This window comes from Zalophus californianus, chromosome 4 (assembly GCF_009762305.2).
Source record: "Zalophus californianus isolate mZalCal1 chromosome 4, mZalCal1.pri.v2, whole genome shotgun sequence".
Lineage (NCBI taxonomy): Eukaryota > Metazoa > Chordata > Mammalia > Carnivora > Otariidae > Zalophus > Zalophus californianus.
The window spans coordinates 189,777,449-189,799,359 of NC_045598.1; the positions used below are offsets into that span (position 1 = coordinate 189,777,449).

General features: G+C 63.4%; 1 protein-coding gene across 6 annotated transcripts; it reads right to left on the minus strand.

Moving 5' to 3' along the window:
- Window positions 1–2,789: 2,789 nt before the first annotated feature.
- On the minus strand, window positions 2,790–21,644 carry JRK (Jrk helix-turn-helix protein). 6 transcript variants are annotated; one of them, XR_003516368.2, is made up of 3 exons: window positions 21,583–21,644; window positions 16,502–18,940; window positions 2,790–2,803 (listed from the first exon to the last, which is right to left on the minus strand). XR_003516368.2 is itself a non-coding variant. In XM_027573259.2 (2 exons), exon 2 carries the CDS (start codon window positions 18,522–18,524, stop codon window positions 16,899–16,901), a length of 1,626 nt encoding a protein of 541 aa, XP_027429060.1. In that variant the 5' UTR covers window positions 18,525–18,940; window positions 21,583–21,644; the 3' UTR covers window positions 7,340–16,898. The 6 variants fall into 6 exon arrangements, 1 of the variants encoding a protein (XP_027429060.1); XM_027573259.2 differs by lacking the exon at window positions 2,790–2,803 and having other exon boundaries at window positions 7,340–18,940; XR_003516370.1 differs by lacking the exons at window positions 2,790–2,803; window positions 16,502–18,940 and adding an exon at window positions 19,662–20,051 and having other exon boundaries at window positions 21,583–21,642.
- Window positions 21,645–21,911: the final 267 nt, after the last annotated feature.

The window sequence follows — 21,911 nt, forward strand, 5'->3', positions numbered from 1 at the left end:
CTGGGCACACAGCGTTGCCCAGAGGAATCAGCCTGGCCTCAGCCCTGAGAAGCTCTGGGACCTCGTGGGGTTCAGTGCTTGGACGCTGGGGTCTCCCTGGGGTAGGAGATGCTGGGAGGAGGCGGGAAGATTGGAGGCTGCAGTGTTCTGGGCAATGACAAGGCCCTGGGCTGACGGTGGGCAGTAGACAGTGGAGGTGGGAGGGGAGAGGAGGCATGGAAGGGATGGGGGGAGGGGTGGGTACTGGCTTGGGAAGGGAGGCGCCTTGGGGACTGTGAGGAGACGCCTGGCTTTCACCCCATGTCTCGGCCACCCAGACACACACCTGCCTGCCCAGACCAGGCACAGCAGATCCCTGGCTCCCGGCTGAGTGGAACCTTCTGGCTCCGTTGGCGGCAGTGGGTTGGAGTCACGCGTACTCCCTCATGCGTCCAGCAGAGGGCACTGCGCAGTCCGGAGAGAGAGCAAAGCGAGCCCCTGGCCGGTGCGGGTCTGTGGGGTGCTGAAGGCGCCGTGTCCACACTCACGGGCCTCTTGTGCCCAGGCTGGAGGCTGTTCCCGGAGAGGGTGTGACAGAGGAGTGACAACCGCACCTTACAGCCTCGTCTCTGTGGGGGCGGTGGGAGCAGCCCATCAAACCAGACGCGGCAGCCCCACGTACCCTCACCTTGCTGTGCCCCTGGCCCAGACCCAGGGCAGTGGGCTGACCCTGCCAGAGAAGGGCGGCGACCCCCCTGCTGGGCCCGGGGGCTCTAGACTCTTCTTTGGGCCGTGCCCAACAGTCCCTTCCTGCCCACAGTCCAGGGAGGTAGACACACGGGATGGGCATCACATGGGGGGAGATCAGTGGTCAGGGGCGCCTGGGGACCCCTGTGCGACGGGGCAGTGGTGGGCATAGTCCACACTCCACCCCCCTGGCCCGGCCTTCTCCACCTCCAAAGGCCCATGTCCCCAGAAGGTCTGGTTGGGACCAGAGAGGTGGAGGACCCGGCCACAGTTCAGGAGGGCACAGGAGCCCCGTGCCATGAACCCCAGCCAGATGGAGGCCCAGACCACTGTCCCCACAGCCGGCCTCGGGCTCCCCGTGTGGGCACTGAGTGGGCACAACAGACTTTCCAAGCTCCGTGGTCTCAGGCAGGCAATCTGGGGAGGTCTGGCTTTCTCCCAAGCTGAGAGGGTTCCTGATTCAGAGTCCCTGGGCCCGAGCTGCCCTCTAGACCTGTGTGCCCTCGGGCCATCTCTGTCCCCCTGTTCCTGAGGGGGTGGGGGGAGCCGCTGTCAGGGAGGTGGTGCAGGGCCGTGTCCGTGCACAGGAGGGACGTGTTAGCTGGAGCTGGGGCAGGATGTCACACAGCCCCACACGTGGGGTCTCCCTGGGGTAGGAGGACCTGGGCATTGCCTGCCTGTAGCTGAGGGCCCAGCCTCCCTCCCTCCCTCCCCTCCTTCCCCCTTTGGGGAAGGGACCAACCCCGCCATTCCTGTGCCGGTCCCCGCGCTGCCCAGAGGGACAGAAGTGACCCACAAGCAGTGACCACGGGGAGTGGCTGGTGTGCCCCCGGGGGTCTACTGGGACCCTCCTCTTCAGTGGCAAGAGGCCTTCATGCCTCCGGGGAAGGCACGTCCAGCAGCCACACTGCACAGCCCCCGCGGGCCTGGGCTCTAGGGGCGCCGGGTGTGCGCCGTGGGGGCCGCAGAACAGCGCCCCCGTGTGCCGGGGCGGGCAGAGCTCTGCTGAGCAAAGGCAGCGGCTCTTCCTGGAGGCCCCTCCTCGGCCCCTGTGAAAGCCTCTCCCCGAGCAAACAGCACGCACAGGTGGGGACAGGGTGAGGGCCCGCACACCCTCGTCGCCCTGCCCTGCCCAACATTCCCCATTTCCCCTTCGTTCTCCCCTCTCTCCTGGAGCGTCTTGGAGCAAACCCCACACCCCACGCCCTTCTCCCGTAAGTCCTTTGGTATGTATCTGTGAAACAAGCCTCCTGGGAATAGAAACAGACATGACTCATGACTCCAGTAACACTTGCACCATCCCTGCTAGGATCTGAGGCCCGACCAGGCTCAGTTTTCCCAGCTAACTACAGAATACTTTTTACCGTTGGTTTTTCCAGTCGAGAGTGAATGCGGCCCTGCATTGTGTGGCTTGGTTCCTGGTAGACCACCCTTGCTTTGGGGCCCTGAGGGTCAGCCAGGAGACAAAGCCTGTGTGCTGATATGGTGAGACGGACGCCCAGGACCCACCATAGTGGGGTGCCCAGGGAGGACTCCGCAGAGCCACCTGGATGGACTCAGGCTGGGAGGAAAGCACATGCAAAGGCCCTGAGGCAGGAATGAGCTTGCCATGTTTGAGAAAAGGAAGGAAGGAGCCCTGGGAGGAGGGGAGGCATGGAATGTTGGAAAGGAGGCCGAAGGCGAGCAGCAAGGTCCAGCCGAGAAGGCCCGTGGGCTGGGGTGGGGGTGGGGGGAGGAGGGGAACTTATTCCAGGGCAGAGGAGGATGTGCTCTAGCCTTTGTGGGAGAAGGGTGGGGGGGCGAGGGCTGGGGAGGGTGGTGGGGCCATGGTCCAGGTTGACCATCCCCTTCTTTTCTCTATGGATTAGAGGTCCATGATGCCGAGGCTGACCTTCTCCCCTGAGGCTGAATGTCCCTGCAGGTGGGCCCAGGACCAGAGGGGCTGGCAGGAGCCCGGGGCACCCCTTCCTCTGTCGGGCCGGTGGCTGAGGGTGAGGCGGACAGAGAGCAGGCAGCTGTAGGGAGGCAGGCAGGAATCCCCCGAGCAGCTCCCGTGTACCAGGCACTGTTGCAGACCCTGCAGCAAACACAACAGTAAAACCCCGTCTCTGTGTATTTTCTGCCCATTACCCTCCTGCTCCTGGTCCTCCTCCCCTGGGTATGCTCAAGGTCCCTCCCCAGGACACAGTCCCCTCTTCTCTCTGTGTGGGCTGCCCCGCCTGGGGCGCTGAGGTGGGGCCGGCACAGGGCCAGGCTGCAGGGAGGACCGAGGGGCGCCAGAAGTCTACAAGCCTGGCCTGCAAGGCCCAGGGGTCCTGCCTGCTCAGTCTCAGGCTCAAGGTCCCCATGACTAAGTGGCTGGACCTCAAATAAGGCAGAGAAGATTGTGACCAGGGACCACACGGCCTGCTGAAGAGCCCATGCCCAGGCCGAGGGTGGGAGGGGCCACATCCTGCTATGTCCCCCGCCCAGAGAGCACAGTATGGCTGGCAGGCTCAGGGTGGGCAGAGGGAGACCTCCACACCTACACACACTATTCCCGGGAGTGGGCAGGTCCCCGGGAGTGGGAGAGGTCCCCAGGAGTGGGCAGGTCCCCGGGAGTGGGTGAGGTTCCCGGGAGTGGGCGAGGTCCCCGGGAGTGGGCAGGTCCCCGGGAGTGGGAGAGGTCCCCGGGAGTGGGCAGGTCCCCGGGAGTGGGAGAGGTCCCCGGGAGTGGGAGAGGTCCCCAGGAGTGGGCAGGTCCCCGGGAGTGGGAGAGGTCCCCGGGAGTGGGCAGGTCCCCGGGAGTGGGAGAGGTCCCCGGGAGTGGGAGAGGTCCCCAGGAGTGGGCAGGTCCCCGGGAGTGGGAGAGGTCCCCGGGAGTGGGCAGGTCCCCGGGAGTGGGAGAGGTCCCCGGGAGTGGGAGAGGTCCCCAGGAGTGGGCAAGGATGGAGACAAAAAGTTGCTGGGGAGCCTGGGTGGCTCAGGTGGTTAAGCATCCAACTCGATTTTGGCTCAGGTCATGATCTCAGGGTTGTGAGATTGAGCCCCACAGCACGCTCTGTGCTCAGTGGGAACTCTGCTTCTCTCTCTCCCTCTGCCTCTGCCCCTCCTTCTCTCTCTCTCTCACAAATAAATAAATAAATCTTTTAAAAAAAAAGTGCCTAGGAGCACCAGCGTCCCCAGTGTCAAGGAGTCCAACAGCCTAGGACACAGGACAGGAGGGTGAGGTTCTAGGAGTTGCTGCAGAATGTGAACAAGAGGGTGGTGTGGCCCTGCCTGTGTCCCTCCACATACGTGCCCCTTGTCTGTGGACGCCTTGTCCTCTATTGCCTGGCCTTGAAGAGCCCCTGCCCCTGCCCGTGCTGCACCCCCACCTAGACTGCCCATCCCTCCTTGCCGCTGGCTGGTGGCCCCTTCCAGAGAGCCCTCCATGATGCATCCCCTGCACATTGCACGTGCCAGGTCCTAAGGCTGTTGAATGTTCTGGGATTGGTTGGTCACGTGTTTGTCACCCTTCAGGTCATGGCCCCTCAAGTGTCCCCAGTGCCCAGGACTGGCACGTGGTAGGTACAAAGCCCCTGAGGATGATGGGATGAACCAGAGAGGGGATGGGAGTACTGTAGAACCAGTGGAGACCCCAAGAGAAGCCCCAGTGCTGACCTGGACCCAGGTTCATGTGGTGACTCTGGATGGTAGAATGAAGGGACTTCCCAGGGTGGCACCATGAGCCCACGCCTAGCAGCACTTCCGCACTGGTCGCTAGAAAAGGCCACTGGACCAGGAAGTCCCAGTGCCCATCAGACGAGGCTCGAGCATGGGCCCTAGCACCTCTGGTTGGAATGGGGCACCCTCTACTTGCCCACTCTGGTCCCATCACGTCCCTTCTGCCCACGTGGCCATGGTCATGGGAGGCAGTGAGCTACTGATGGATGTTCTTATTTCCCATCAGGGCCCGGGAACCAAGGACACCTAATTCAGGGAGTGGAGCCAGGTAAAGCCCCTCACTGTGGCTTAGCATGCAAATACCAGGAGAAAAGCTGGACTCTGGAAATTTCTGGGCTGTCAGAGGAAGTGAACTGCTCTGTGGGAAGGAGTGGGGTGGTGACCAGCTGTGTAGTGAAGGCATGAGTGGATTTCTTACTACAAGTCCCGCACCCACCCCACGGCTCCAGAGCCTTTTCTCCATTCCTGAGAATTTCTGGGGCTTGGTCTCTTAGTGGCTCAGGTGACTTTCAAGGGCAGTGGGCCAGCCATACACATGACTTAGGAGGCTGAAGGACTGCCTCTGCTCCCAGTGGGTGCCTGGTTGAGTGGACACAGGGAAGCCAGCTCCTCTGGCCTCAGCTCCCCACTGGTAAAGGGGTGGGAATACTCTCATCCACAGGATGCAGCAAGATGAGGGGTATTAGGGCCCAGCACAGCCTGGCACCCATCAGGAGCAAAGCAGAAGTCCAGGTGGAGGACATTCAAGAAGGCTGAGCACACTTTGAGAAGAAACTCAGTGTCTCAGCTGGTCTAATCTGTAGCCCGCCAGCGATCTGTCCTTTCTCTCTGGGCCTCTGCTCCCATCTCTAAGGTGGGAACACCTACAACTCGATTGTGAATCTGGGAAGTGATTGATAAGGAGTTCACGTTGTGAGCTCTTATTCTAAGTATGGGAAAGGCACGGCCCCAGTGGTGCCCAAGAGTAAGGGAGACCTAATGCAGTAAGCTCCAGGAGGGAACAAAATCACAGCAGGCTGCTCAGTGAGAGTGAGAGGGGTGGATGGACAGATGGATGGATGGATGAGTAGAAGGATGCATGGATACACGGATGGATGGATGGATGGGTGAATGGATGGATGGGTGAATGGATGGATGGGTGGATGGATGGTGGATGGGTGGGTGGATGGACGGACGATGGATGAATGGATGGATGGGTGAATGGGGGGTGAGTGAGTGGCCAAGTCAGTGGATAGAAGGGTGTGTAGAAAATTAGGTGGATGGATCGGTGGGTTAATGGATGAGTGAATGAATGAGAGCCTAAAGTGAATGAATGAATGAAGGAGTGATCATTTGCTAAACCCAAGTGAGTGCCAGTTCTGTGGTGGACATACCCCATGTATTATTTCTGTTGACCTCACAGATGTCCAAGAGGAAGACAGGTCTCAGGGGTGGAGGGTGCCCTGTCCAGGGTCACATTCTGGCACGGCTAAGACTGAGAGCCAGGTCTGTGACTGCCAAGGCTATGTGCTCTTGGCTGCACAGGGAGATCTATCAGGCTGAGTCCTCAAAACACCCAGGCACAAACCCAAGAAAGCCAGGCCAAGACCTAGGCCATGTCTATGAGCACCATGTCCCTGCACAGCCTGGTCCTTGCTCCTGGCTGATCTCGCTCCTCCTTGGAGCTGCCCCTCACCCTCCTAGGCTCACAGCAAACACACGACGAATAACCAAGGCCTCTCTCCTTGACCATCTCCCCCTGGCCTGCGAGTCCTGTGCTACACGGGCCTGCTGTCATGCACAGCAGAATCTGCAGGGTCTGCACACAGTGGGGCTCCATAAATGTGATGAAAGAGGGATGGTGGGCAGAGGTAGGCAGGCCTGGATGGCCTCCCAAGCACTCACCTCAGGCTCACCCCACCGGAGCGCGGCCAGGCAGAGGACAGAGCCCCAGAGCCCTGCCCCCCAGGGCCTCTTCCTGCTCTAGCAGGGGTGGGGCAGGAGGGGTGTCTGACCTCTGTTCCTCTAGGCCTAGGTTGCCCACAGTAGGTGTTCAGTAAACATTTGCTCATGCAAGGACCGAGCAAAAGACCCCCAGCGCTCCCCCACTGTGCCAGCCCCAAGGCCCCTCTGGCCGGTCCCTCCTGCAAGGTCAGCCCTGGTCTGCCCCAGGCTTGTGTCCCTGTGGACTGGGGGCTGGGTTGCTGAAGGGCACGGGGAGGCAGGATGAGAGGGACGGGCTAGGGAATGTCTCCCCACACCCTGCATTGCTTCCTCAGGCTGCAGTCCCCAGGCGTCCCCAGCCCTGGGTGCCTGTTCCTCCAGCGGCCCGCTAGGGCTGGCCTCTCGGTGGCCTCACCTGTTCCTCCCGCGGCTTGTCCACGCCCTCAAGCCCAGAGCCACCAGGTCCTGACCACTAGGCCCTTGTTCCCATTTCTTACAACTCTGTATTCATCGTGGCAAAACAGACATACCATTTTCACCATCCTCAGTGGCATTGATCACATTCACAATGTCGTGCACCCCTCACTAGCATCTCTAGAACTTTTCTTCACTCCAAACATGCTCTGTGGCATGAAGTGCCCTGGCACTCCGTGGAGAGTCCCCAAGCACAGCCCCTGGCAGGGCCACACCCCTGGGGCCTCACTGGGGCCGCCAAGGAAGACTCAAAACCAAAGGGCCACACGCCTGTCCCCGAAACAGTGGCACAGAAATCCCAACTCAGGGCCCCTCCTCTGCTCCCAAACCCCTCCTCTGTGCTCAGGGGATCACCCAGGGCTGCCCAGATGGCACTCAGAGTGGAGACAGAAAATGTGACTACTAATGAGAGAGGCCCGTGATGCATTCATTACCTGGCAGACAGCAGCTAGAGAATACAATTCAATTAATTGAACACTTTAAGTTCAATCAAGAGAAGGGCTGTTTTATTGATTTAATTGTTTTAGCTGCAGTAGAGTGCGCGCATCTAATCCTCTGTCCTTGGGAAGTGGGGGACATGGGTCTCCTTGCAGGGCAATGCATCCTGCACAAATGACAGGGCGGGGGGGGGGGGCTGCAGTCAGAAGCCTGTGGGTGTGCTGTGGGGCTCTCCTGGTCTAGGAATGGTGAGATGGGGCAGGCAGCAGGGGTGAGTGAGGGGCCCAGCAGCAGGAGGGAGAGGCTGGCCGGGGGTCCTGCAGAGCAGCTGCTGACCCCACATAGGGAGGCCAGAGGGCCAGCACCTGCCAGGGCCCTGGGAGACCCCCGGCACGTTCCCCCCAGCCCCAGGCTCCTCCCTCCCAGAAGCTGCCGTCCCGCCGACCCCTCCCCTGCCCTGACACTCTGGCCCCTCTCTGCTGTTCCAGTATCTGTTTAATTAAAGAATGAGGCACAGTGAGAGCCCATGGCCTCATTTTTGGAGCCACAAGTAAGAGGAGATTCATGGGTGCCCTCATTGGAGTTGCTGGCAACAGGCACGTTCCTGAGCTAGGGGGAAGTCTTGCACTCTGCGCTCACAGAAAAAAAGCACTTTATTAAAACGACTGCCCCCTGAAAAGGGGCAAAATACCTTATTCAGTAAGGAAGAGGAAGTGTGTTATGGCGGGCCCCAGGGACCCACCACCTCGCACACCTGCCCTGGCCAGGGCCTCCCCCACCAGACAGCCCCAGGCCTAGTTCAAGCACCTCCTACCACCAGCCACTGGGGCCAAGCTCCCGCAGCCCCTGCCCAAGTCCTCCCCCACAGGCTGCATGTCTCTCCATGTTTGTCTCCCCCGTTCCAGCCAGGACCCCCAGCCTTGCCCTCTGCAGCAGCAGGGCCTCTGGAACCAGCAGTGGAAGGAGGACGTGGCTGGCAGAGAAGTGGTAGGGAGGTGAGAGTGGGGCTGATCTGGGGTGGGGCCGTCCCACCACAGGGTGCAGGCTGGGACCCCAGAAAGGGAAGCGAGAGAGGGGAAAGGCGGGGAAGGAGGGCCGGCTGGGAGCTGGCAGGAAGAGCCGACTCCGCTGGGGAGAAGCCCGCCGTGGCCGCACCGCAGCGCTGGGAGACCGGAAGGCCGTGTGAGGACCGGGGTGGCCCCTCTGTGCAGGCCCATCCCGGCCCCGACACCCAGGCCATAGACGGTGGCCCAGCGGAGCTCCCCTCCTCAGGGTCCAGGCTGGCCCCGGCTTAGCGACCACCCCAGGCTCCAGAGCCTTCACTCCACGGCATCCAGCTGCCCATCCGAGGCCTCGGGCCAGCTGAGGACATATCCGCCAGTGGGGGGATGTGCAGACTGTCGGGGACACGGAGAGGCCACTGGAGCCTCCATCCCTCCAGGGTCCCACTGACTGGAGTAGTAAGCCCATCAAGCTCAGGGTGGGGGTAGTGGGGAAGGTCTGCCGCCCAGCCTAGAGATCTGGAAGCCATCGGTTAGCTTCTGCAGGCCCCTGGCTCCCAACGTCAAGGGCCCCCTGGTCTACACTCACCTCCACTCCTACCCACAGGGCAGATGCCCACACCCCACCTGGGTAACAGCCTCCCTGCTGCTCCTTGCTTCCTGCTGGAGGCCCATCCCTGGGGGAGAGTCACCACCTGTGGGCCTCTAGGCCCCCCCAGCCTAGTGAGGTCATGGTCCACATTTCAAGGTGGACCTTGGAACAATGGCCCCCGACACATGGGCCAGGCTGAGGCTAGCTCCTGTAGCATCAGACGGCCCATCTGCCCGACCAGGGGTGGGGGCATCGTGTGAAGAGTGGGCCTCAGCAGGGTGTCCCCATGAGATGCACTGTCCAGACCCAGACCCTGGAGAGTGAAAGGATGCTATTAAGGATTGTGCCCAGACACCAGGTGCCCACCAGGACCAGCCCAGGCCAACCAGGACATGGGGTCCTCTTTGGGTCCCCCGGGCCCAGCAGGGCCCAGACAGACAGCGCAGAGCCAGAAGACCCCGAGACTGAGGAGAGTGCCTCCAGCTGCTGGGGCTGGCCAGGGGGGACACGGCCAGGCCTGGGACCGGGCCGGGCCCATCTGGCAGCTGCCCAAAGAGGGAACTGGCCTCAGCTGGGCAGCCTCTTGATGAGTGACAACAGCCTGGGGCCCGCCCCCCTTCACTTCTCCCCTTAAGCCCCCAGCCCACCACCTGTCCACAGTGGAGGGGGTCTGGCAGGCCACAGACCTCTTCTTATTTCCAACAGAGCCTAAGGACCAGAGAAGGCTATGTTCGTCTCAAGTCCCTCAGCCCCTGTGGCAGAGCAGGTGCTGAGCCCACCCGGGCTGGGCCCAGGCCACTGGCCCTCTGTGGGGCTTCTCCTGGGCTTGGGCAGCCTGGCGACCTCTGCGCTCTGGTGTCCGATGCCGGTGGGTCACAGCCACACGGGGACCCTGCACCCGTTGGCAGGGGAACGCCATAGCCAGTCCCACGGTCAGAATCCCGAGGCCCTAGCTCTCCTGCCCGGGCTCCCTCTTGTCCATCCGAGGCTCTTCCAGTCCCTAAGCCCCAGTCAACTCAGGTCCCCAGGGCACAGGCCATCCCCTGAGATTCTGCCTCTCCCAGAGTCCCTGCTGTAGACTGGAGGGTCTCAGTCCTGGAGTCACCACCTCCGCCAGGTGAAGGTGTCCCTCGCTCCCTGGATGTAGAGCTGCAGCACCTCAGTGGGGGCTCCCTGATGGGGACAGGCTGGGAAGGAGCCCAGAGAGAGCACTGAGGGGAAGGGCTGGGCGGGAGGCAGCCCAGAGACCACCCTCTCACACCACCATGACCCCACCTGCCGGGACCAAGTATCCTGTCTGTCCTGCTGGGTGGCTGACCTACCTGGGGGCTGTTCCTGCCCTGCAGCAGCCTCCCCGAGCCCTTGTCTGCCTACAAGGCCTAGTTCCCAATTTCAGCCAGAGAACTCCTGTGCACCCTCCCTGGCCCACTTCCAAGCTCACCACCTCCATGAAGCCCTCTCAGTTCCCCCAAGCCTTTCCTAAAACCCCAACCTTCTGCTCGGTGGCCTACCTCTCTCAGGCTGCATTCACCCTGCTCACCTCTGTCCCACCAGCCAGGCAGCCCCCGGGGCATGAAAAGCCTCAATAAAGGCTGGATAAATGAGTAAGGGTCCTGAATGGCACTGGGAGAGCCACCTTTCCGCACACAAGACTGTCCCGGGCTCCTGCTGGCTCCCAAGTCCACATTGGCTCAGGTGGAACGACACTGCCCCTCCTTCTCTGAGGAGCATTTAGCTGGGGCCCTAACTTGGTTCGGCTCCCTCTCCCTCCTGCCTCCCTGTGCGTCTCTGGGCCTGAAGGGTGGGACGCACGCTCAGCCTCGAGGACTGGACGGCCAGAGCCGCACCTCCTGTGCCGTGGCTCCCAGCCACGGAAGCCACATTGGGCTTTAGCAGGTTTTTTTCCAGTTGTAAGAATTGCTGCCCCGCCCCCACCTTCCTGAACATTCCTCTGTGGCAGCCCAGTGCGGGGGCCGGTAAGGAAAAGCCTGTCCCGACCTCCCGGAGCTCCCCAGTGTAGATGGATGGCCACAGATGTAGATGCCAAGGGTCCCGGGTCTTGAGCAGGGAGCATACCCAGCCTCAGGCTGGAAAGTGTGCCCTGGGTTGGGGAGGAGGCAGTCCGCGCCTCCCGAGTCCACCGTGGAGAGCCATCCCACCCTGCCTGCCCCTGCTCAGACGGGGCCCCTCACCTCTGAAGCTCCCTTCCCAGGTCTCCCTGGGACGTGGAGGCCACTGTTTCTCATCTCGCTCCAGCTGCCTGAGCCCAGGACTTGCCAGCAGAGGGCAAGGACGGCGCTCTGGGTGGTGTGGGGGCTGGTGTGCGCTGACACGGAGGTGAAGACGGGTTGCGGGGGGCCTGGAGGCCCTCTGCGCCCCCGCGGGGAGAGGGCATGGGAAGCGCACACTGCCCTGTGTGGGTGCCCACGAGATATGCTTCCGCACCAAAATACAGAACAAGTTCTCTAAGGCAAGTTTGCGGACAACGGTCAATTTTACATAAATCCGTGTGCCTGGAAGTGCCGTGCGGCCTGACGTGGCAGTGGTGAGCACAGTGCCCTTCCCGGGTCCTGGCCAGCTCCGAGCACTCGTGGCGGCCACAGTGGCCAGCGGCCACCACAGCACCCGCCCTCCAGGCCCGAAGCGCAGCCCCGCCTGCAGGGGCTTGGTCCCGGCAGCTGCCACTGGCTCTGCGGGAGAAGCCGAGGTCCGGGGCCGCACAGGGCCTCGGGGCTGCTCTGTGTGGCGGGGACCACACTGCCAAGCTCAGCAAGGGTCAGGGAGGCGTGGCAGGTCCCCGTGCTGAGGGTCCCGCGTCTTTCTGTCCCTCCGTTCACCTGCGGCTTTTGCAGTTTCTTCTAACGTAGCACTTAAATTTCTCTAACAGGTTTGTTCATGACTCTTGAGTTCTCTCCTAAGTGGTTGCTCTCAGGCCAACCAGAATGTTCTTTGGATGTGGACGTGTTCACTTCCTGCCGGAGACCCTTCCAGTGTGGTTGTGACACAGGGCACATCTACAAACATGATGAACCCAAGATTGTCACTTTATGGAATGACAGGCTTTTTCAAGAAGCTGCCAGGGGCACCTGGGTGGCCAGCCAGTTAAGCATCGGCTTTTAGCTTCAGCCCAGGGTCATGGGATCGAGCCCCACGTCTGGCTCTGTGCTGGGCAGAGTCTGCTTGAGATGCTGTCTCCCTCGGCCCCTCCCGCTCATGCTCTCTCTAAAATCTCTCATAAATCTTAAAAAAATAAAAATAAAAAAAAAGCAGCAGCAGCAGGAGCTGCCAGAGGAAAGGGCAGCAGGGGGTTGGTGCCCGTAACCCCAAAGGTGTCCAACGTCAAGTGGACCCTGTCTCCCCTGAGGACAGAACTGCCTTTAGCAGGGCTTTGTTCTGAGTGGATCTGATTTACTGTCTTGAGTCACTTGCTTTGAGCCCCAAGAACTTCCTTTACCATTTCTTGGAAGGCGGGCCCACCAGCAGCAAATTCTGTTTTTGTGCATCTACAAACATCGTTCACTCACTTTATTCTGAGAGCGCGCTTTGGCAGACGCGGGAGTCTTGGCCGTGAGTTTCCTGAGCACTCGGGCCACACCGTCCCCGACTGAGCTCAGCCGCCAGCCCCGCTGGGTGTCCTCGGGACGGGGACAGCTTTCCCTGTGTTCCCGACTCTGTGGATCACACCGTTGGTCCCACTGGAGCTCACTGGGCCTGATTTGTAGATGAACGTGGGGATTTTTCGGGCACCGTGTATTTTTTGTTCCCTTCTTCCCCCTGGGGCTCTGGTGGCACATGGGCGTCCCTGCCCTGCGTGGTCACCTAGGGCTCCGGGTCAGTCGAGGTCACGGGTTCTTTCGCCTGCCAGCTTACAGCGGCTGCTGAGCCCCTTGGGAACTCTCCACTTCGGTTCTCATACTGTTCGGCTCCGGAACCCCCACTCGGTTCTTCTAGGTGTGATCATTTTCATCTTCCCCTTGATGTTATGTGACGTGCCATCACCAGTCTCTCCCTTCACCCCACGCCCCCCCAACCATGTGCAAAAGGGCCAAGTTCAAGTATCTTCCTGTGAAGTCCAGCGCCCGCCGGCTCTGCAGCCTACTACTTTTCTCCTGGAGTCTGAGCCATACCTGTTTGCACGTTCGGGTGGGAAACGGGTCACTCCGGGGAGTGCACTGCCGCAGTTCTGGGTCCTGGCCACCCCGCCGGGTTGCATTGCTGTCCCTCACTTTGTTTGCTGGTGTGGCACTGGGCTTCTCCCTGCCCCCGCAGCCCTTGCTCCGGCCTCTGCTGCCTCCAGGGGTGCAGCCTTGGGCTGGCCCACAGTCATCCTGGGAGGACAGCAGCTCCGGCAAAGCTGGACTGTCCTCCCGGCCCACACCAGCTCCTCGGCGCCGCTCCTTGTTGGCAGACTGCCCTGGGTTTTCCAGTCACGCCCTGGGCATAAAGGTTTCAGAGCCTAATCCAAGTAAATTTGGCTCCTTTGGAAGAACAGCTCCTAGCATTAGTGAGAGTCTTCCTGACCCACAGCCAGCCTACAGCTCAGCCCGTCACCAATCCATCCACCGCTCCTCCCGCATGCTGTTCTCCACAAGCTCCCTCTTTTGCGAGCGCCCCTGAACCTCACGCAAGCGAAGTCAGTCCTTTTGTGGTGGGAAGGGGACTGGGTCACAGCCTGCCTCTCCGGACAAGGCTGTTCGTCTCTGACAGCCCTGCGGGTGGAGGATGGCAGGCCCAGCTCTCCGGGGCTGGTCTCCGCGTGGAGCCCCCACCCAAGCCGAGACCACCACGGGCTGCCTGCCTCCAGCCTCCACACGCCGGGCCCTCCCGGGGCATCTGCCCGCTGTGTCCTTGCAGAGGGGCTGAGGCCAGGACGCGGCTGCTGGAGAGGGCGTGGCAGAGGGGGGAGTCCGGAGACCCGGCCCGGCTTTCCCAGATGGCTCCCTGGTGCGCACCTTCCCTTTTCCAGCCACACTGCCCAGATGCCCCAGTGGCCGGTGGGGCCTGTGGGACCGTGACCCGGCTCAAAGGACTGGAGCAGAAGTGACGCGTGTCGGCGGAGGGGCAGCTCAGAGGAAGTGTGCTTCCTGTGGCTGAGAGGTGGAAGCAGCAGACACCAGGGTGGGACCTGGAACGGTCTTGAAACACACGCGGGAGCCACAGGTCCCAAGCGGCAGAGGAGCCTGGCTCCACGTGCGGAGCTGCCTCACCACCCTGGGTCGCCCTCCTGCACTTGCCGGCGGGACCCGAGGCGGGCAGGAACCTGTCTGTGCTCTCCCGCCCTTATGGACCCACTGACACCTAGAGCCACCTGCCGCCCCTCACCCATGTCCCGGTCTCCCCAGCAGCTCCCTGCCCTGTCGGTAAGCCCTCGCCCTCCGGGGGCAGGCCAGGGGCCTTGTCTGATCACCCTCCGGCCTCGGGCCGAGCACAATGGCCAGTGCAGAGCCAGCAGTGAACACCTGCCACACTCTATGCTCAATGATGGATGAAGCGTGAGCACATTTGCACAGCGAGAAAGGCCGCTGAAGCTGGCACCTGCGCTTCCCACAGCAGCTCAGGCTGGCCCTTGAGGGCAGCAGTGGCGGGTCCCGTTTGCCCCAAATTCTGCTTCCCGCGCACCCCGGGCTCCCGGGAAAGCACGCAGTCTGCATGGCCGCCTACCCCTGCCTCTGCCCCGTTCCTCCAGGGCCAAATCTGACTCCAAGGGTCCTGAGCTGCCTCCAAAGGCTCTGCCTTCTGGCCCAGGAAAGACTAGCCAGGAGGGGTGCAAGCATGGCTCAAGGGGATGGAGAAGCCTCCCAGACGCCGCACCCGTGGACCCTACCGCTGGGACTCTGGGCCTCATGCTCGTGGGGGACGCAGAGCCCAGGCCTCCTGAAGGTGCCTCCGCGATGGCCAGAGAGGAAAGAAGGGGGCACTGGTCGCACTGGCTCCGATTTCACATCCAGTCTAGTCGGGCTCCACCCAGAACTGCTTGGGAAGGATTCTGAGGCACAAGCACTCTGACCCCTGAGCCTGAGAGGCCGGGCAGGAAGTGCTGAGCGGAGCAGCTGGGAGGGGCTCCCAGAGGGCAGGGTGGGCGGCGGGATGGGGTGGAGGCACTCACCAGCCGCCGGGCCGCACAGCTCCCCAGACAGCCTCGCTGGGCCCTGGGCCTCTGCCACCACCCACATGTGGCTCCGTGGCTGGCTGCGGCACCTGGCTCCGCCCGAGCCAGCAGCAGAGGCCACATGCAGAGAAGCGTGCTGCCCATCAGAGAGGGAGGCAGGGGAGGCCAGAGCCTGCTCTGCCCCAGAACCTCCCGAGCAGCAAGAGGGTTCGAGCTGGGGCCGTGCTCTGTGGCTGCTTCTGAAAGGTGCGCTCTGAGGACAGACACCCCTCAGGCTGTCCGATGACAAGCATTTACTGACCGGCCACAGAACAGCCAGGACAGGGGCAGGTCACGAATCCATGGCCTGGGGTCTACAGTCTGATGGGACAAAGCCTCCACCGGGGACCCAGGAGCCCCACGTGTCCTGCCCCTCCCCTGGCTGCACCCAGCCAGTGAAGTCCCACTGTTCGAGAAGCACGGGGGAGCTCCTCAGCATCCGGCCGCCTCTCCGGGCCGCCACCACCTACACCGACATGAGGACAGGCACTCCAGGGACCCCTGACACCTCACGTCCCGTGACACCGCAAGCAGCTGCAATTCAACACCACGGAGCCACATGAGTCCGAATTGGCAGCCAACCACACGGGTGCACAGATGTCACCCTGGGCACAGGAAGGAAAGGGCGCAACGGCAGCACAGCCCTGAGGCAATTTGGCCTGAAGGCTCTACAACGACGCTCTGAAAAATGGCCTTGCTCGGTTCACAACCTTCAGCCCTGCATTTAAAGCAGGAAGCACGCACGTCCACAGGGTGACACTGTGGCAGCAACAACCGTCGCCTTATGCTTGGGAAGATGCACACACAGCAGAGGAATGGACAATGAACCAAACGTCGCGGGGGGGTGGGCGGCCTGAGAACCACGAGCTGGCCAGACGGCCAGGCCGGAATGCCAGGGCGCAGAGGTGAAAGACAGAAAGTCACAGCCCCCCATATGCGCGCAAGGAGGGTGCGCCGCTGTCCCCGGGGGCCAGTCCAGGCTACGGGCAGCAGGGAGCCACAATCTTCCCACAACCAAGCCGTGGAGCCGGCTCTTCCCCGCATGGGGTACTGAGGCGTGAACAGCCAACGCCGAAGTTCAAACACAGCTGGAAATCCAAACAGCTCATCTTATGCAGGGTCACAAGTGCACGCCTAAGACACATTTCTGAACGCCTCAGCAAACTCAGTGACATGCAGGCGATCAGGACGAACTCCTGCACAACGGGGGCTCGGACAACGGAGTAGATTCGGCACCAGGACGCTGGACATGCCCACAGTGCGCCAGGGCCCCCTCGGGGCAACGGGAGGCCTGGGCAGACAGTCCTGCTTGCGTTAGGGGAAGCGACTCCACCGTGCCAACCCGATGTGCGGCCCCCACGCCCTGGGGTCCCAGCCCAAGGGGTGAGACCTCCTGGCAACACGGAGGAACTTGCAGGAGGCTGGCGCAGCTAAATGAGTTCATGGCTGAAGTGACGACCCGCCACCTATAAAGCCACAGACAGGGGCGCCCACCTGACTCAGGGACGGCGCCACACCACAGACCGCGCCCCGAGGGGAAGGCAGATGGGCCCAGGGAAACACTAGCCCTGGCAAGTGGCCCCAGGTACTGCCATCAGTTGGCCCAAGGGCCGGCTTTGCTCCTCCTGGATGGACAGACATCTCCACCCACACACACAGCAGGGCTCAGCTGGCAAACACGAGGCCAGAATCTGCCTGGCACGGTCCTGGCTTCTGGCCACGGGACCCTTCCGGAGCGGCTGCTCACACTGACGTGCCAGGACGGAAAACATGGTAAGCCCGCGATGAACCAGACGCGCGGGGATGGGCCATCCCGAGCGGCCGAGAGCCCACACCAGGCACCCCGACCTCCCGGACAAGCTCCGGCCCGCAGGTGAGGGATGCGCCGACGTCAGTGCTCGCCCGCCGTGGAGGAGCAGGGCAGAGGGGGGGCCTCCTGGGGGGCCTCGAGTTTGACCATGGCCCTGAGGGCCACACGCCGCCGCTTCACCTGCCTCTGCCTGGCGAACACCGAGCGCAGCGCACGCAGCTGCCCCACCTCCTGCGCCGTGAAGCAGGACTGTCCCTCAGCGAAGCGCACCACGGCGTCAAAGGACAAGGCCGCCTGCTCCCAGGCCGCCTCGTCACCGTCCTTCTCGGCCTGCTCCGGGCTCCCGGCAGCCGGGGCCAGGCCCTCTCCAGCCACACGACCCAGCCCGCCCTGCTCTGCAGCCGCGCCCCGGGGAAGCCGGCTGCCAGGGCGGGCCGGGGCCTCTCTCCCCAGCTCCAGGATGTGTGCAAAAGTCTGATCGTGAGGCTTCGCTCGGAGGCGCTCCGGCTCCTCCTCCGAAGACGAGCCCTCGGCGAACGTGACCGTGGGCCACAGCTTCCTCCAGGCCCGGCTGAAGACGTCACGGGGCACGGCACTCCAGGCGCAGGCCACGTTGAAGACAGCGTCGTTCATGCTGTAGCGGGGGTGGCAGGCCTGCAGTGGGACGGGGGGGTTGATGAAGTGCCTCATGAAATCTCTCCGAATGCCCTGGTCCATGGGCTGAATCAACGCGGTGACGGTGGCGGGCAGGAAGACGGTGAAGATGTTACCGGAGGCCAGCTCGGACTCCCGCGGGCGGGCGCGGGCGTTGTCCAGCAGCAGAATGGCTTTGCTGTCCTCGGGCAGACCCGCTGCCCGGAAGTGCTCCTTCACCGACGGAACGAAGATATGATGGAACCAGTCCGAAAAAATCTCCTTGTCCACCCACGCGTTACCTTGGGCTTTATAGGCAACAGGCAGGTGCTGAATGCCCCCAAAAGCCCGGGGGCCGCCGCCTTTCCCAATCACCAAGGGCTTGATCTTGTGGGAGCCGGTGGCATTGGCACACATGAGGACGGTCAGCCTATCCTTGCTCTGCTTGATGCCGGGCACTGTCCCACCTTCCAGGCTGGGATTGGGCAGGCACCGCCAGAAAAGGCCGGTCTCATCGGCATTGTAAACCTGCTCAGGGGACAGGCCGTGCTCGGCCGTGAGGCTCCGGAAAAAGCCACAGAACTGCTCGGCTGCTCGGTGGTCGGCCACTTGTTTCTCGCTGGACGCGTCCAGCTTCTTAATGCCGTGCCTGGCCTTAAAACGCCAGAGCCACCCGCCAGAAAACACGCAGGGCTCCGTTAACTGCATCTGTTCATAGAAGTCCTTGGCCTTCTCGATGAGCATGGGGCCTGAGACAGGCACACCCTCGGCCCGCTTCCCCAGGAACCACTGGTACAGGACCCGGTCCAGGTGCTCGAGCTTGGGCGTGTGCAGGGTGCGACGCTGCTCCAGGGCCTTGTTGGAGTCTGAGTTGGCAAAGAAGCGCAGCAGCTGCGCCTTGTGGGCCTTGATGTCGTACAGGGTGGACATGCCCACGTTGTACTCCTGCATCAGCACCTTCCTGCTCTCCCCCTTTTCCAGGCGCGTGCAGATGTCAATCTTCTCTTTCAGGGTCAGCACCACCCTCTTGCGCTTCTCCCCTGGGCTCCGCCCAGCGGCCTGCTTGGAGGCCATGGGGGGCAGTGGCTTGTCCCCAGGGGCTGGGGAGGACACACGTGGGAGGGGGTCCTGGCGGACTCCTTGCCTCTCCTCCCCCCGTCCTCTGCTCCCTCACCGGCCTGTCCCGTTCCACTGATCCTGGGCCACCACGAGCCACAGTTCCTCCTCTGATCCCCCCTCCAGTGATAGCGATGTTGCCGCCTCCCTGCCTCTCTGCAGGAGAGACGACTCGTGTCACACTGTCCCTGGACGTGTCCACACCGTTGGAACTCCTGGCCTTCTCTGAGGGGGACGGTGGCCGCTCCTCCCTTCAAATGTGGACCAGAGCGTCGAGGGGTCCCGGGAGCTGGCTTCTGGCTACGCGAGGCCGTGCTGTCTCCGCAGGATGCCTCTCCGGGCTCACGGCACTGTCTGACGCCGTGCTTTAGGAACTGGAAGGCAGAACAGGGGAAGAAAGAACATTACAGACCGCGGGCCTGGGCGACCTGCAGGCATGCACTTTTGACTTCAGGTGCACAGGGAAGCTGCAGCAGAAACCACAGTGCTGTAGGGGCAACCGACACGGGAGCTGGCCCGAGCACGCAGCGTCCGGGAGGCTGCCCAGCTGGGCACACGGGTTCTTTCCAGCGACCTCTCGGTCACCACCGCTCCTTCAGGCTGGACAACTCCATCCTCTCCTGACCCTCCCTGCGGCGCTGAGCAGACTTGCAGGGCTGAGACTAGAGGCAGCCTTGCTGGATCCTTCGGGAATCACATCCCCACCGCACTTGGCCTGCTACGACACCAACATCCTCCAGCCTGTTGCCGGCAGTGACCGGCCCTGCTGGCCTACTCAGTGCAGTGTCTGCTGGGACAGTCCCATCTCCTCCCTCACAGCCCACGTCCCCTCAGTTCCTTCATGACTTGGCCCCTCTCACCCAGGAGAGATGGCAGATCGCCAGGGAGGCTACAGCCAGCTCACCGCCAGTCATCCCGTCCTGCAACGGAAGGCATGCAGTCCTCACAGGTGGGCTTCGAGCAACTCCCCACTGCCTCCCACCCAAACCCTTACTTTGGCTGTGTCTTCCCACCTTGTGCAGATGCTGAGGCCACAGGACGACTCGTATGTGGAGCATAAAAATGTAGCTCTTTGAGGACACAACTCAAGAGAAATGATGTTTATTCAAATGTAGCAAGAACCCCGAAGACTAACTCTAGGCCCATCACCAGCCAGCTCTGGGCACATCCCTTCCCCCTTCTGGATCAGCCTCCTGGTCTGCCAGGTGAGCACGCTGCTCCTTCAGGGATCTATCTTCATCCTGCTTCCAGGGCAGCAATGACAGTGTACTGCTTGACCCTCCCGGCAGCAGAGGGAAGTAAAGGCCACCATGAGAGACTAAGTCCAAGCACAGCAGAGGGCAGGAGGGGGAACCGCCCAGAAAGGCCTCCTGCAGGCTCCGCCCCTGAAACGGAGGGTTCTAGATGTTTCCTCTTCCTGACATGCGGGTGTATGCAAGATGTGTGCAGGGTGACATTCAGTAGTTGAAAACACTGTGGTCCCGCCTGCGAGACAAAACTCCTTTTAAAACTGAAATTCAGATAACCGGATATTCTGGAACAATTTCTTAAACCAAAAGGTCACCTCGTACAGCAAGAGAATTAAGGCGGTTTCTAGCCTTGTGAGTTTAACATAAGCACTGAGACTGAGGCCACACGAACACGGGTGTACACACCTCATCCTCCTGTGCGGGGGGGACAGACAAAACACGGGGCGGGGGGGGGGCATGAAGGGACAGAGCGGGCAGGAGGCAAAGGAGGGCGCGCCCCTTCACGTTAGCTCCCCTTCCCCGCGAGGGGAAGCCTGGACCTGAGAAGAGAGCCTGAAGGGTTTAGGAGAAGGAAGCGGAGCAGCGGTGTGAGGGGGGGCGGGGGGGCCATGAGGGAGAAACACTAAAGAAAACAAGTAATTTAGAGACTGGGGCAAACACAGGGAAAATCCACGGGCGAGGAATGCGCAGGGGCAGGTGCACGGGGAAGGGGGGCGCAGCCTGCTGGGGGGCGTCAGGGGGCGCGGTCTGATGGGGGGCGCCGGGGCGGGTTCTGGGGGGTGCCGGGGGCGGGGGGCGCCGGGGCGGGTTCTGCGGGGCGCCGGGGGGGGGGGGGGGGGCGGGTTCTGGGGGGTGCCGGGGGGGGGGGGCGCCGGGGCGGGTTCTGCGGGGCGCCGGGGGGGGGCGGGTTCTGCGGGGCGCCGGGGGGGGGGGGCGCCGGGGCGGGTTCTGCGGGGCGCCGGGGGGGGCGGGTTCTGGGGGGCGCCGGGGGGGGCGGGTTCTGGGGGGCGCCGGGGGGGGGGCGGGTTCTGGGGGGCGCCGGGGGGGGGCGCCGGGGCGGGTTCTGCGGGGCGCCGGGGGGGGGGGGGGCGCCGGGGGGGGCGGGTTCTGCGGGGCGCCGGGGGGGGGCGGGTTCTGGGGGGTGCCGGGGGGGGCGCCGGGGCCCGGGTTCTGGGGGGTGCCGGGGGCGGGGGGCGCCGGGGCGGGTTCTGCGGGGCGCCGGGGGGGGCGGGTTCTGGGGGGTGCCGGGGGGGGGGGCGCCGGGGCGGGTTCTGCGGGGCGCCGGGGGGGGGCGGGTTCTGGGGGGTGCCGGGGGGGGGCGCCGAGGCGGGGGGGGTTCGGGGGGCGCCGGAGCGGGGGGGGGTTCGGGGGGCGCCGGAGCGGCGGGTCCGGGGAGGGGCGTCAGCAGGCCCGGTTCCGCCCACAGCGCAGGTGCGGGGCCTCCACGGGAACGCCGGGGCCAAGGCGACGAGGGCCGGCGTGCCTTGAAAGCGCTTCCTTCCCGGGGCCCACGTCTGGGGGCAGAAGCTCGGCCCGGGGCAAACGCGCACACCGGAAAGAAAAAAGGAAAACCGTGCAAGTCCCCGTCCGGTAGGTCCCGGGGCGGGGACCCCGTGACCGACCCTCTCCGCCGGCGGGGCCCCGAGGGTCTGCGAGCGGCGGCGCGGCCAGACCCGGCGGCGGCGGCGGGGCTGGCACGGGAGGAGCCTCCGCCCGGGAAGGCACACACCGCGCGGCGCCCGCCCCCCGGCCCTGCCCCCACTCACCTGCGGACCCGGGCCGCAACCGCCGCCGCCGCCGGAAGTGCCGCCGCTCTCCCGGCCGCCGGTCCGCCCCTGCCGCCTTCCCCGGGCCACTTCCGGGACGCTCTAGGCAGCCGGGAGGACTGGCTCGGCCTCTCGGTGGCCTTGCGGGCCGCCGAGCGCCGCGGCGCGGGGACGGCGGGGCCCCTCCCGGTGCACCTGCCGGCGGGCGCACCCGCCCGGGAGTCGCGGTTCTTGTGTGAGTGCAGCCCTGTGCTGAAGGACTCGGGGCTCTTGCAGTCCCGAGCCAGGGTTGGCAGGAGCGCGGCGATGGGGCCGCTCCCGTTAGTGAA

What these genes read in the sequence shown, in the direction of transcription:
- JRK (XM_027573259.2), bottom strand. Translation starts at nt 18,524, where the DNA reads ATGGCCTCCAAGCAGGCCGCTGGGCGGAGCCCAGGGGAGAAGCGCAAG.